The sequence below is a fragment of the Tachypleus tridentatus genome, chromosome 1, assembly GCF_004210375.1.
Source record: "Tachypleus tridentatus isolate NWPU-2018 chromosome 1, ASM421037v1, whole genome shotgun sequence".
NCBI lineage: Eukaryota > Metazoa > Arthropoda > Merostomata > Xiphosura > Limulidae > Tachypleus > Tachypleus tridentatus.
The window spans coordinates 132,357,070-132,373,407 of NC_134825.1; the positions used below are offsets into that span (position 1 = coordinate 132,357,070).

The 16,338-nt window shown below is 34.5% G+C and overlaps 1 protein-coding gene across 9 annotated transcripts in view; it reads right to left on the reverse strand.

The window, feature by feature from the left end:
• LOC143224335 (UDP-N-acetylglucosamine transporter-like) overlaps positions 1-15,943 on the reverse strand; it is an 88,905-nt gene extending 72,962 nt beyond the window's left edge. For 4 of the 9 annotated variants that reach the window (XR_013013373.1, XR_013013345.1, XR_013013349.1 and 1 more), the window contains exons 1-2: positions 15,808-15,943; positions 14,408-14,507 (exon numbers count right to left, since the gene is read on the reverse strand). Coding sequence is in view for 1 of the 9 variants with exons in the window: in XM_076452730.1 (XP_076308845.1) it covers positions 14,408-14,446 (39 nt within the window). In the remaining 8 variants the exon portion in view is untranslated. Of the gene's footprint in view, positions 1-3,050; positions 3,116-14,407; positions 14,508-15,807 lie in introns of all 9 variants that reach the window. The other 5 variants (XR_013013371.1, XR_013013372.1, XM_076452741.1 and 2 more) reach the window with 3 other exon arrangements.
• Positions 15,944-16,338: the final 395 nt, after the last annotated feature.

Genomic DNA, 16,338 nt, shown 5'->3' on the forward strand with positions numbered 1-16,338 from the left:
TGAGTCCCAAGGAATGTATAGTCCAGTATGGGTGATTTTTCGGTGGATTTCTATTTGAAATTGTGTATCAGTTCTTGTAATTTTGAGGTTAAGAAATGATATTTGATTGTTTTCTTCCTGTTCACATGTGAAGTTGATGTTGGGATGTATAGAGTTAATGTGATTGAAAAAATTAAGTATGTGTTCTGTAGATTTGAATCCCGCAACCGTGTCATCTACATATCTGTACCAGTATAGTGGTGGATGTAATGCTGTGTTAATTGCTTGTGTTTCAACTTGTGTCATAAAAATATTGGCTAGAACTGGTGATACTGGGTTGCCCATGCTTAGGCCATTTGTTTGTATATAGTTTTGGTTGTTGAACATGAAGTTTGTCTTTATCATGGTGAATTCTATGAGGGTTGCTAACTGGTTACTGGGAATTTTTATAGTTGGGTTAGGGTCTCGGATATAGAGTTCTAAGGCTATCTTGCAGGCTTCAGTGGTTGGAACTTCTGTAAAGAGGGATATAACATCGAAACTGGCCATTAAGGCTTTATGATTAAGTTGCTTTAGATTAGACTTGAAATTAAAAGAGTCTTTGATAAATGAGCTGGCTGATGTTACATATTTGGAGAATGCCCATGCTATGTATTTACCAAGGTTGTAATTAAACGATTCATATGTGGACATTACTGGTCGTAATGGACAATCTGGTTTATGAGGTTTGGGGATGCCGTATATTTGCGGTGTGCGTGAGTCGGTTTGATCAATAGAAAAAAGACAGCATCCATGCTTAATACTTCTCCTTGAGTACTTTATGCATAATAAAAGTTCTTTCTTAGAAGTGAAACAGAAACCCTGTAACCCAAGCACTTTCAAAAGGCCCACCTTTCAAAAGCACTCAGGTTATAGGGTTTCTACTTCATTTATATCGAGACTTCTTGCACCTAAATGTTTTTCCAAAATCATAAAAGTTATTTCTTGATGAGGCAAAAGAAACACAGCAAAATTTGGAAGAAAAGATGGGCTGTTCTGTAGAAGATGAATGCCCATGTGAAATACATTTTCTGGTCAGGAAAATAACTTCAGAAACACTAATCACCTCTTCACAGAATAGGCTTATATAAAAAAGGTCCTCCATGATGAAAGAAAGAGAAGTTCTGGGTCTGTAATGAACAGAAATTACAAATGAGATGGCCAAAAGAAGAAGTAAGAAGAACATGCCAATGAGTGCTGTGAATTAAAGAAATCACTGTGAGAAAAAAATTGAAAAGGAGAGTAAGTGTATAGAAAGAGGGTGAACCCAATCATAACCTGAAGAAATACCTGTAGCTGCATGGAGTAAGGGGATGATAACCAAAAAAGTAGAAGCTTGATGTAGAAGGAAGTCATAAATAAATCAATAAATGAACTCCCAATGTATAAACAAATCCACAGAACCACCAGATGATGCAAGAACCACTCTGTTGAATGGATATCACTCAGTTGAGAAAGTTAATCTGACACTAAATTCAAAGCTCCAGAATATGGAAGACTATCAACCAGATAATGTTGCAAGTACAAAAAGAGATCAAAATCAAGAGAAAAAAGGTCCTAAAAATGAATACTTCCCTGTCAACTGATGTAAAAAACAATGGAGTTTACAGAATATATCAAAGCAGGATGATCAGATAGTTGTAACAAAATATGGTAACAAGCCCATTAAAATGCCCACATCCCAAGAATACTGATGTGGAAAGACTGCATTACATGAGACAAAACACCCAAAACAGTGAAGGTATCCAGAACCACATCCAACTCAACTAGAAATGCATTTATGAACAAGTGTAAATTTCAGTAGCAGAGGAAGATGGATACTCAGAGTCATGAGTAAGTGTTCAGGCCAGAATTATAAAAAGATGTAGAGAGATGAAATAAGAGAAATGAGAGAAAGCAAAGTATCACTCAACATATTCCACTAACTGCCGGAACCCACTGAAAGAGACAAAAAAAAGAAAGACATGCTCTAAAGGAAAAGCAACACAAGAGAGACAAGTTTCCCCCAAAAAAAGACACAACTTCACACAAAGGAATAAAAGAAGACATTGAAACCTTGAATACCAATAACGTTGTATTTCAGAAAATAAAAAGTCAAGTTAGCAGATAAGATAAGATTCTCAAATGAATCAGATAATAAATGGATGTCAATATTGACTAAAAGGCATGACCAGCCAAACCCAACAAGCAGATTATAGAAGAAAAAGGGAGGTTGTAGCAGATGCCAAATATCCATATACTGGAGGAAATTCAACAGACACAGTTGAAAATAAACAGGTTTGAGTTTTGAAAGAAAAAGAATGTTCCCGAGATAAAACTAGTCTGAACAAATAGTTTTCTCTACAGTGAGTCCATAGATAGACAAATTTTAATAACCAAGTTTCCACAAGACTAAACCTGAGAGCTAATTCCACATTTAACTGTTCACTAAGTCTCTTGATATCTGATCTCTCAGGAAGAGGGATACCTAGGAAAAATGGGACAAGTAACTCCCAAAAAATTTTGCATAAAGAAAGAGTACCAACTTGAGTTTCCTGCAATAACACTGACAAAATATAAGGCATCTTGACAAAGCAAATCCCAGAAGAAAACAAGCAAACTAGACAGAGAATGAGGAGCAAAATGAAACAATACAAGAAGAACAGGCTAGTGGTGACCTACCAAGATAAAACTCTCAGGGTTTTAATGAAGAGCTTTAAAAGTAAAGAATAGAGGAAAGCAAGCTATGAAAGAAAATGATGATGAGAAGATAAGGAATAAAAGAGGATCAAAGCAGAAGAAAATCTCCAAGCTGTACGAAAAAACATTCAGGTAAAATATATACTAGCAAAGAAAAATTATTTTACCCACAAGCCACAATCAATTAACCTTATGTTTGGGAAAGATGTGGGAACTGAGACTCAATGTGAAGCAGAGAAAAAGAATCAGCAGTAACACAACAGTAAGTCAATGGAAGAAGAGAGGTAAAACTCTTAAAGTTTTCACCCTTGAACTACAAGAAATAACTGACTGAGAGTAGAAATGCTACATACCTGAGTTATAAGAGCAGCAAAAGAAGAAGGCAGGTTTTAGCTGATACTCATCATGGACCAAAGATCTAGGAGTAAAAACAGATCATAAGAAGAGCTTTTCAAAGTTATTTATTATTAAAGGCAAGTCAGGCTCAGTAGTAGTTACAAAAGCAGGAGGCTATGAGTATTAGGTCTGAGAAGAAGAATTTATGATAGAATCAACCATATGATGTACAGTGGCAGTGACATTTCTTACCATCAACATAGTTACAGTCTTAATTTAAGTAAAACAGCTGAACTTCTTTGGAGGAAGCTCAGATCTCAAGAGATTTCAAAAACATGGATATGAGTTGTATGAAATATGGCCAATAAAACTTATTTCATAGAAAATTTTAATATTTCTGATTTTCTTTTTAGTACAACAGTTATGTCATTTTTACATGAATGAGACTAAGACTGATTATTGAATTCTGCCAAAACATGAACAATGTGTTACTAACATAAGAAATTCTCCTGTCAGAGAAACCATAATACAGGCATTGGAACACATCCCAAAATCTCATAATATGATTGCGAGAAGAAAAGTAATATAAGAAAACATAAAATATAATAAATTTGTATGAGAAGCTTTAATTGAAACCAATTTAAAAATTTGTATCTTTTGTTCTTGGAATCTAGAAAATGAGAGTAAGAAAGACAAATCTTTTAAATGGTAATTAAAAGTTGAAAATAATAACCACAGAAATTCCATAATCTTTAATGAGAAAAGTACACAACTGAAATGCTACAGTGCCTGAGAAAGAAGTACAAACTTTTGGTGTACATAAAGCACAGTCAAAGGGAGTACTGAGCATGGAGGACATGACACTTTCCTATTAATGAAAGGTATAGAGTCTAATATTGATTGCATCACAAACTGCTACAGTACACATTATGCATAAGGATGGATGTTTTATTAAAAGCTTGCTATATGCAAAACTTTTTTGACAGTGACATGAAGTATTAGTTTTTTGTTTAGTGGAAAATAAAGAAAAATTTCTGAAATATGCATTTTTTACCGTAAAAAAGTCAATATATGAAAACCTATTTAATCTCTTTCTTACATTTTTAATCAAAAATTTATTAGTTTTTTTAGTTCTTGTCAGTCATATTTTCTAAAACATGCTATGAAAAATAATGAATATTTTAAAATATACAGTTAAAAAAAACTTTCAACGTCAAAAGATCACCCCTTCAGTCTCTCAACAACTAATATGAACATTGATCACTAATTAGGCTAAAAGTAGCCTTTTGCACCCATTTGTCATAACAACACAGAAAAAGCTAAATGACAGGATCATCAGAAATTTTCCTACAATGTTAAAAAGCTGTGAAAAATAAACAAAGCTTTCACTACCTCTTAACTGAGTTTCTTAAAGATCTTGGAATAAATTTTTTATTATCAGGAGTTTTATTCTCAAGCTCTTCCAGAACAATCACTTTTCTTTAAAAAAAAATCTTCCTCTCCCTTAACTTTTACATTTTCTAAAGTTAAAATGAATTTTAAGCATATATTTACCCCTGAAATACTGAAAGCCTTTCTTTATCGAGTTTGTGCTGTCAATAAAACACAACTAAAATTTTCAAAATTTCCTTTATATGTTGTATTATTTATCCATAATTTTCCACCCTCCAACCTTCCATGTAATATTTTAATTTATTACACAAGTGTTAGGGGATCTTACATAAGCTCTATTTTCCTGCCATAAGGTAGATTTAATTAAAAGTTACAGTTGGGATGAAAATTAAGTTGTGAGTAAGCATAAGGGGAGATATTTTTGAAATTCACCTTGACTCTAAAAATTTAAAATTCAAGTCAGACTTTCCTTTGAAATATTTAAAGCCACAATACCCACACTGTAAAGAAGATGGGAACTGATTAACAAGGACAAAAGAATACACAACCGGAAGCTATATGGCAGGAAGATATTAATCTAGACTTCAAAAAATATTCATCCAAACAGAGTCTGATTAGAATCTAGAATCAGAAACTAATTTGCTTAATTGGATGTTTGGGAGAATGAGTACAGTAGACCAACCTTATAAAAAGACTGAACCTAAAACTTCAGAATAAAGGGTACCTCTTTGCCCATTCTGCCATATACTTCAAACAATGGGGTCAGTTTAATTTAGTAGTAATAATATATCTGTGTATATAAGAGTGCAACACACAAGTGCTGGCATAAACAGAAGTAGAAATACTATGTCCTATTCCTGCAATAGAAGGCTCCTGGAGGAGCAGCCCAGAAATGTATTATGAAAAAGACATGTTTCAAAGACAGTAGCTCTTCTTCATCCTTATCAAAAATAGCCAATAAATCATACAACCTGCCAAGTTAGCATGCACTCAGGAAAAATTGAAGAAAGACCCAATAACACCGCAAGAATGAGCTCGAGAATGCCAGAATAATGCAATGTGCACACATAAAAATATAAATAAAAAAATATAAATACATAGATAAGCCTCCACCATTGCTAGAGCTAAGACATATAATGATAATAATAGTCCTATTGCTGATATTTATAATGTCAGGCCCCAGACTATTCTATAAAGCAACATCCTATCATGAAGCCCCAGCTTAAAGAGTGGAAATTTGTCTAGGACAAACATAGAATTACATGCGACATACAAGAGTCCAAGTGAACAAATCAATACATGAAGTCTTAGATAAGAAGAAACTATTTCTTTAATAACTAAAAGTGTAATAATTTCTCAATTCCTGAAATTCCTAGAATGATGAACAGGGTTGTTGGATTATATACAAATAGCTGGAATGTTTAGGACAAACAAAAATTAAAGAACATGACAAAGTCATGAGTGAATGAATTAATATAATTTCTTTGTATATACAAGAACAACTTAATTATCTTTTCTGTTTCAAAGTCAGAATTATTCACAATCCCAAACATTCTGAAAATCATTAATTATGGGTGTTGACCAAAATGTACAAAAACTCACAAGATAGTCCTTTAAGCCAGGAAAATGAATACTGGTAGCAAAAAAAACAAAAAAAAACTGAAACTAAAAACATCAGGACATAATTAAGCTAGAAGAACAAAGCAAAAAAAAAAAATATTCAGTTTTGTTCCCATGCCAGCATGTAAGACATTAGCTAAATGGTGCCAAAACCAAGAGGACAAGGGCATGACTAAGCAGCAAAAGTAATAAGATGTAATTTAAAATCCATACTCAAAATGGTAGGAACTATCATGATAAACAAGATGGATCAACTGCACAAGCCATTTCACTAATGCGAATGGAGTGACATCTACAAAACAAGAATCATCATAGAAATGAACTCTGGATGTTGATTCTCTGAAAAATATTCAATTTTTGCAATATAGCAACAGAGAGTTCTTACGAAATGCAGAAAGCATTCTTCAGAAAGAGCATAATAATCAATCTTAGTAGGTAACATAATAGAAGAAAAACAGTGGTGGCCATCTCTTGTAATCTATGACTGGTAGTAAGGCTCTATCAAGATACAATTACAAATCCTTCATGGAATATCGTAAAGAAAACATCAATGACAAAAACACTTTACAGTTTCCTCTCAGAACCAAGGAACAAAATAAATATGTTTTCAGGGGAAGACAAGTGGGTGAACATATAAGTAAAGGTCCAAAAGAAGAAATCATGCAATTTAAGACCAGACTTAAACACCAATAAGGTCAATGTCTATATACTCATGGGAGATGGTCAAAAACCTTGAAAAAAACAACATAAGGTAAGGTTCACAGAGAAATATCACTTCTATGACAGCTTAAAATGACTAAGAGCACAACTCTGTAGTTTACAATAGAAGCAAACAAGTCTTAAACATGAAAGGTATATGAAAACAATGATGCATGATGTTTTGAGTTGGAAAAGAAACCCAAAAGGAATCCCGGGGGGGGGAGGCTGTGACAACAAATGTAGTTCAGCAACATATTGCAAGAAGAGTTGCAAATGTCAACGATGGAAAGGCAGTTCTTGGGATAATAAAACAGCCCACCAAGGGCAGAAAACACAAACCCAGGTGAGGTGCTGCAGCAAAAAATGTAGTTTAGCAGCATATTGTGGATAGTGTTACAAATGTCAAAGATGAAAATGTGGTTCTGGGGTCTCAGTGTACAAACTTTGGATTGGAAAAGTGAGGAATGCCCTTGTTCAGAACCAGAGCCCTAATGATGAATGGGATCCAGCATTTTAAGTATCAAAGACTTTGCCTAATTGTAAACTAGAGACCTGTAAATGAGTTTTAATCTTATAAGGGAATGATAAATCTTTAGCACAGAACATCGATCTGCTCTCCATGTGGTGGAAGAAAGAATGCGGATGATGTTCAATGCCCTGGCACACCTCACATGAAGATGCTTGATGTGTGGAATAAAAGTTAGCTTGTGGTAAAAGAAAAGTCTGAAGAACTTAATTTTGGGTACCAGAGGAAGAACATCATCACCAAGATGAAGCTTGAGATCAGGATGTAATCCCAGCTGGTGGCAAAAGTGCATGCAAACAGTTTTCAAAAAGGAAAAAAACACCATGCACACTTGTCCAATGCACAGTGCTACTGCTCAATAAAACTGATGTTTGGCAACCAACACAAAACATGAAAGTCATCAACATATAAACCTTTTGCAACAGCAAGAGTATGTTTATGAGAGATGGCCTCAATCTTAAAGAAATCAGAGCAGACCCAATGACAAAAAACACAAAACACACCTGTGGGAATGAACAATAAAGTATAGAAACTACATGGACATGGAATTACCTGTCAAATACACAATTCTGAATAAAAATGGACAAGAGGACACAAAACCCATAGGAGTGTAGGTCACATAAAATTCTGTATCTCCACATCGTGTCATAAACCTTTTCAATATCAAATAAGACAGAAACTAATTCTCTCTTGAGAAAGGATTCTCTGATCAACATTTCAAATTGAGTCAGGTAGTCCATGGTACTGTTTTCCGAACCCATGCTGGATGGACGAGTGGAGGTTGCTTGATTCTTAAGAACAAATTGAAATGAGCATTGACTATCCTCTTCAAGATTTTACAGACAGCTCATCAAAGCAATAGGTTGATAGTTTGTTGAAATCTTAAGATCCATCTCAGGCTTAGATAAAGAGTAATATAATAGCCTGGCACCAAGCATCAGGAAAAACGTCCTTCTGCCAAATCCAGTTGAAAACAACCAGAAGGATAGAAAAACTGTCAGAAGATAAATGAAGCATCATCTCATAATGAATATTGTCTGGTTTGACTGATGTAGTCTGGTTTGACTAGGCCAATTAAAAGCAATCTTCATATCCACCATGGTAAAGAGGCAATTGTAGTTGGAGAGATCCATTTCCCAAAAGGAAATTGGCAATCCTTTGGTTCTTCTTGATAGCCAAGAAGGCTGGTTGCTTGGTGTTTTATGGCATAATGCAACTGGGTTATCTGCACCAAACAACCAGTATAAAAATTAAAAGTAAAGTAAAATTATTAAAATTCATAAAATGGTCTATAAAAAACTAAAAACATTTGCAAGGTGGACAGTGTCACCATTGCCAATGACACTGTCTAACATTATGGTTAAACATCATGGGACAAAACATTTGTAAAATGGTGCTGCCATTAAAAGTTGTAATGACAGCAAGACAGTAAAATTTGGACTATTGTTACCTGAGCGTCACAAAGACCACAGATTGTTGCATCAGTTCCAGATAAAAGAAAACAATGAGTTAAAAACTGTGACCAATGTGTAGTCTAGTTATGAAAACATGACAGCCAAAGTCCAACAGAGGGTGGAAAAGCTTGTTTTCATGTTATTCACTCCAAGTCCACTATCAACTGGCACAGAGCCGAGTCTTGAATACAGGACCAAAGTCCATATATGGATCAGACATAGCAATGATAGTGCCAGAGCAGACAGATTTAAATGCAGTGTCAGCGAGCCCATTCCCATGAATACCAACATGCCAGGTATTCACAAAAACTGGATAGAAGTAGATATTAAAGAGAAATGGGCCAGTAAGTTTTGAATATCTGCAAGAACAGGGTGAGAACTAACATGAAGCAATTCCAGGGCAGTAGAAAACTAAGCGAGTCAGTACAAATAGTACAATTTGAGTACTGCTTAGCTTCTATGTGATCCAGAGCAAGAGAAACGGTATAGTTTGACATTGAACAAAAAAACTGTAGAGAGGATTCTGTGCACAACCACCAAACCACAAGAAACCATGGCAGAGCCCACAGAGTCACCTGATTTTGCACTATCCATACAAATGGGAACAAAAGGATGGTTCGAAAGATGTTCAGCAAATAAAAGATACTCCCATTGGGAGTATCCACTTTTTTCAGATGACACAAAGTAAAATCACACTTGGAGATGGCAATAAGCCATGGTGGGATAGCCTGACTAGTGGATACATCAATGGCATCCAATGACAGACCCAATTAATCCAATTGCACCTGGATATGAAGGCCAAAAGGAACAGTGGCAGATCATTTGTTCTGAAAAAGTATGGCTCACTGAGAAAGGAAAATGCAACCCCAAGTGGGATGTTGTGGTAAGGACTGAAGTTTTGAAGCACACAGTTAAGACAGTTGCAAACAGAGGAGGTTCATGAGACTCTGTGTGTAAACTCTGAACTGAGTAATTGCAGAAAGCCCCTGTGCAAAGCCATAAATAAGATACCCATAGTCCAGTTTTGATTGAATGAGAGCATGATATGTTTAACATAGAACATCAATGTGCTCCCCAATAGATGGAAGAGAACATGGAGGATGTTCAGTGCCCTTGTACACTTAACTCATAGCTACTTGGCATGTGGTATAAAGGTCAACTTATAATCAAAGATAAGCCCCAAGAACTTTGCCTCAAGGACCACAGGAAGCACAGCTTCATCAACACAGATTTCAGGATCAGGTGAATACCTCGTAGGCATCAAAAGTACATTCAGAGAGAAAAGTTAAAACCATTTTCTGTGGTCCACTTCAGAAAACAACTGGGGGCAGTCTGTAGCTGCCACTCAATAAACCTCATGTTTGACAACTGACAAGAAATGTGGAAGACGTCAACATAGAGCCCGTTTGCAACACTAAAAACGAGTTGTCCAACGATGGCATTAATCTTTATATTAAAAAGTGTGACACTCAAAATACAGCCCTGAGGGACTCCAAGTTTCTGTAGGAAAGAACAGGAGAGTGTCAAATCCACATGAATTTGGAACTGCCTGTCCATTAAAATTCTTTTAATAAAATGGGCAAATAGCCACACAACCATACAAGCGGAGGTCTTGCAAAATGCCATAACTCCATGTAGTATCATAAGCCTTTTCAAGGTGAAAGAATACTGATTCAAGATGTTGTTGCTTGAGAAAGGTTTCCCTGATTAATATTAAGTCAAATCAAGTGGTCCATGGTAGAGCATTGTTGTCAGAACCAACACTGCATTGGCAAGAGGAAGTTGTTTTTTTCAAGGAATCAAACAAGACAAGCATTAACCATCCTCTCTGAGGCCTTACAGAGACAGCTTGTCAAAGCAAGTAGACAGTAGTTTGAAGGAATCTTGGGAACCTTTCCAGGTTTCGAGAAAGTAAGACAATTGCCTGATATCATGCATCAAGAAAATCATTTTTCTGCCAGTTCCAGTTAAAAATAACCAGAAGAACAGCAAGAGAAGCAGGAGACAGATGGCACAGCATCTTGTAGTGTATATCATCTGGTACAACCAATGTAGTGGCAGACTGATGAAGTGCCAGCTTGGGTTCCATCAGTGTAAAGGGTGTGGTTATATTCATAGAGGCAATCAGACCAAAATGAAAGAGGTGACTGTTCTGCCCAAGTCTTGATGACTAAGAAGGTGAAACATGAAGTAGAAGTGCTATGTGCCTGGCAAAAGCCTTTGCATAGAGTATTAGCAATACTCTGGGCATCAGCAACCTCCTGGCCATCAGAAAGCAAGATCAAAAGGGGGACAGATCTATATTGCCAACCGACCTTTAGAATGCTCCATATGTGGTAGAAGAGATTCTGGTTGTGAATTTAATCCAATGTTCCTTCTGGCTTTGATGTCTTACCTGCTGAGCATGTGCATGGGCCTTCTGAAAAGTGAAGATAAGATGAAAAAGTCTTCAGGAAGAACAGAAAGGTCAGTCTGCACACCCACTTAGGTGGTACAGTGGAGGGCATTAGCATCTGTCTTTGATGGCATGGAAGACGAAAAGTTTCTCTGTCTCGGGATATGTTATTAACAGTCATCAAGAGCTGTACCTCTTTTTCCTCAATCCACTTTGAATAAAAACATGAATACAAAAAGTGCGAGCAATCACAGTTGAGGCAGTGAGATTCCTAGTCAAATAGAAATGCCACATGGTCTTTGCTACCATAATGGGCATAGCACAAAGAGCTACAACAAGAGGTCTCAGAGTGACCAAACTGTTGGTATTGCAAACACCATAGATGGTTAGGATATAGGGCCAAACCTTATAATGTAAGAAAACCATCTTTACAAATGTAGGTGGATGTGGAGAAGTGAATGTCAAAATGTGAAGGCAGGTAGGCTGAAGTACTCCACCTTTTTGAGTGGAAATACATCACATGGACAAAACTCCTTGACTTTGGGACGTTGAAAAGAAACCTTTCAGCAATGACACCTTAAGATGTCACAAAAATAATCTTCATATTTTAAGTTAAACTTTTGAGAGACATTAAGCTGTCATGAACTGTGAAACTGATACACAAGATATTTGATTGTCAAGAGAAATTATTGCGAAAAATCAATCTTTATTTATATTATTGAACATCAAAGTAAATAATATCTGAATAGACAAATTCACAAAAGTCTTTGACTTCAAGAGGCATTTGGTGTGTTCTAGTTTTTATAATTCAACCAGAATATTTCCAGATCACAATTTTTGGAAAGATGTTGGAGAGTGAGCAAGCCCTTTCAAACCTTTCTGAATATAAAACAATGGCACTTGTCCAAGGGACTTTTCAGTGGCAAATATAAGATAATAAATCAAGGCACATTATCAAATTTAGCTTCAAACTGTTTATTAGAACCCCCCAAGTATGATCACTTACCAATTAAGAGTTGTTTATCCTCAGCAGTGAATGGGTGACAGGTGTGAGAAGCCATGAGAAACAGAAAAATTCAGTGTCCACTGACCCAACCTATCATGGAGCCTTAAAAGGGGACACACACTGCAGAGCCAAAAGAAAAATGGTTGGGACCAATGCCAAGGTTTCATGGATACTATACCCAAATACCAGCATCAGACACAAAGTCCACACCACCTGTTGGAATGTCCAATACTGGTACTCAAATAACTCTAGCCCTTAAGGACCAGTCTTCAATATTTTCTCTTCCCCTTCAGGGGTTGCCACACATGGCAAACACGGTGAATGTTCAGATCCCAGCAGAGGTAAACTGAAAACACCGGACCTACTCTGGGAGGTCCTCTCACAATGTACAGACATCCACACTGAAGGGCCACAGACTGATACTGGTAGGAAGACGCATTAAAAAAAACACAACATTCTGGCTACCCAAGGAAAAAAGCCTACATCATCAACAAAAAGCCACATAACAGCCAATCATACAGTTGTAGATGACAAACATCATTGTATAAAATGGCAAAAACTAATGGAAAAGGACCCCTTTTAGATAGTTTAGAGGAGTGTAAAGCTTGGTGGAATGCACCAGCATGGTGAAATGAGAATTGGACTACTGGATCGACTGATTTTGGCCAATAGCTGATGAAGAAGAAGAGGGTTGGCATAGAGAATATAGATCTTCCAAAACAGGCTCAAAGTATCCAATGGTAAAGAAGCTACTGGATCTGAAAATGGAAACTGATAAAGCAAATGAAAATATGCACTGCCATCATAAATACACCAAACATAAGACAATCAGACTGTTGAAACAAACAATGAAATATTACCTCAGAAAAATACATGATGTAAAGGTACCTAAAGAAGTACAGTAAATAGAAAATACAAGAGCTAAGAAAATAACTCAACTTGCTTGTTGATATATAACACCATAATTTGTCTGTAAGTACTAAAACTCAGCAATGACATAACAAGGGCTGGAATTCCTAGATTCATGTTGAACAGCCTAAGGTTTCTAAGAATTATGCATAAATGGTGTGTCAGAGAAGAATAAAAACCAAACACGACAGTCCCTTGATACACACCCCTAACTGTAGAGAGATGGATTGGTGAAAAGATACAAAAGCAATGGAAAAAGGAGAAACTACAATAGAAAACTTCAATCATATGTTTCCAGAGATGAAAGAGCTGTCATATGAGAAAAAAAAAAAAGGCTAAATTAAACAAGATATCATTGAAAAATTTAAAACTATAAAGACTATAGGCAAAATTGATGGATCATATTTTTCCATGTTTAATAGTAAAAGCAATAAGACTAGGTGATACAGATTTAAGATTTGACAGTAAAGAAATCATCTACAATTTAGGCAATATTATTTAATTTTTTGAACAAGATGTCCAGCCTCTGAAATTGTATTCAGACGTGTTACAGGCAAGAAGATTGAGAGTTCAAGAGAGGGCTTGATAAGTACTTCAGAAGTCAGGGCTGGATATAAAAAGGTAGGTGTTCGGTGAAATGAACAGAAAAGACAATTGTCTAAAGTTCCATCATTCAATTGTTATGTTACTTTTCTAACGGGGTGACTAAATCAGCAAGTAAGTCACAACTGAAAGTATATGTAGTAAAATGAAAATGTTCAATTTCCTGAAAATTAAACATTATGTTTACATTTTTACATTTTCCAAGATAATTAGAGTATGTGTGCAAGAATAGCCTTGAATAACCAAATGATCTCGTTATCTATGTTTTATATTGTTGAACGCCAAAGTAAATAATATCAATAGAGATGTCCTCATCAAAGTTAAGAGCCTACCGCACACTACAACAAACTGATAAAGTACAAAAACCCTTATTTAAAACTGTGCTGAGAGTAACTGATTAAATGCCATCTTTTTATATGCATGTTTTAAATTATTTCTCACATCATGTTAAAAACAAAAATCAAACTACACTTTTTAAGTATTTTTAGCCAAATTTTTCAACAAAACAGAATTTAAAAAATATCACCCCCTTTATAGTTAGTCATTTACAAATTTCATTAAGTGGTAAAACAACAATGACATAATTGGTTAGAACATCAAATGGAATAAAGTACATCTTGAGATATCTTAAGTCTTGAACTTCATGCTTTAAAAACCAGTGTTATCCTTACAAGTTTGAGAGACAGCAATTTCTATTTTATTTTTAGTTGTGATTTTGTTCAAGGTTTAGATAATTTCTCTTCAATCATTTGCCTTAAATGATAGCTTACCTGCCTCCTTGTGAAAATTAAATATAGGCTGATCTTCATATTTAGATGTACAACATTCTCCTAGCTGTAATGTGCAGCTACTAAGTTCATGTATGATTGTCTAAAGAAAATACTAAATTATTAATCATTTTACAAGTAATCTCATGGTCTGGTAAGAAAATTAAAGCCTTCATATTCTAAGTTAAACTTTTGAGAGAAATTAAGCTGTTAAGAACTGTGAAACTGTGATACACAAGATATTTGATTGTCAAGAGAAATTATTGCAAAAACTCAATCTTTATTTATGGTTTAACGTTTCTAAAAAGTGTCTAATAGTTTTTTTCATAATTCATATAGTTATTACTGCTATGAATATTATTTTGTGTGAATCTATATTCACATCAGATTTTTATTTTTTATAATAATTGCATTTGCATTTGGAGGTTGTGATTTTTTTTTTAATAATGGTATTCAGATATTTTCGTAAAACTTGTAATTCACTGATATCCTCCTGGTAGTAACTAGTTTGATATGTTACATCAAAAATATTATGTGATACATTAAAAGTTAGGACCATTTAATTTAATAATCCTTCAATATTGAACTTAAATATTACTAGCTCAGAATTATAGAAAATAGAAAAGTGTGTTATTTTCATTATCACAGTAATAATATTAGCTCGATAATGTTTCATTGTTTTCAATTTGTTTAGTTTGATAAAATTCAACATCCTCCATTTTATTATTGTACCAGTAAAATTAAGTTTTTAATTTATTAATAACTTAATTACCTAATTCATATACTTAAAATGAGAACTTAAATTTACTTGCCAGTCCAGCAATCTAATATAAATGTTAAACTAATACTTATCCAATACTATTCATTCATCATTTCGTATTAATTCTCCAACAAACTCCAAATTTATATGTATATATATTCATTTCCAATGTTGAACAATTTTTAAAAAACAGCAAATTTAAAGCTTAAATTAATCATATTTTAACTATCAACTGTTAGTTTCACTGATATTAACAATAATACTAATTTAAGAGTAAGGTAATAAATTATACAGTAACTATCAATAACATTAGGTTTCAAAATATGAAATTCTATGACTGTTCAGATTCGGATTATTTTCTGAACACTGTTATCGATTCAATTTAAAATCTTTAATGACGTTGGACTCTAGCAAACATGGTAAAAGTATCACCACACAAGTATTACTTTTAGTAGCAATACTTCAGTACTAATTAGGAATGTGTCAGTACTTAATTTAATACTACTAGTAATACTATTAATAATAATAATGGTAAAATTTAATTTCTATAGTAAATACAAATTTTTAGTATTATTTCCTAGTTTGCCAACACCAAATCAACACATGCCACACAAACTATTAACTATAAATTATTTGCTCTAACCTTTAAATTTTTGCAAAAAGAAAAAAGCAGGTCATATCTAACAAACACAAAAATACGCCATTTCGAACGACCATGTTTACACTAACAACGCAAATTCTAGATATAAATGCCAACTGCCGAAACCGTGGATACTGCCCTCTTTATTTTGCTAAATATTGAATACTCTTTTCAATTCTGAAAAGGTCTGGAGACGCCATGTTTTATATCATTGAATAATATTTTTTTTTAAAATAATAATAATTAAATAACATATAAACATATTAATATTTCAAAAATTACGTTTATTGTGTGTGATGTAAGTAGTTTCTTATACATGTATTCTTTCTCGTATACATGTAAATGCCAGTGTTATCCTGACATGTCTATTTTTGATCAGACATCATTATCCAAAATATCACTTTCCAACCACATAATATTCACCTGCGTATATTTAACATGGTGTAATATGTTCCAGTTTGATTGTTTGTTTTGGAATTTCGCACAAAGCTACTCGAGGGCTATCTGTGCTAGCCGTCCTAATTTTGCAGTGTA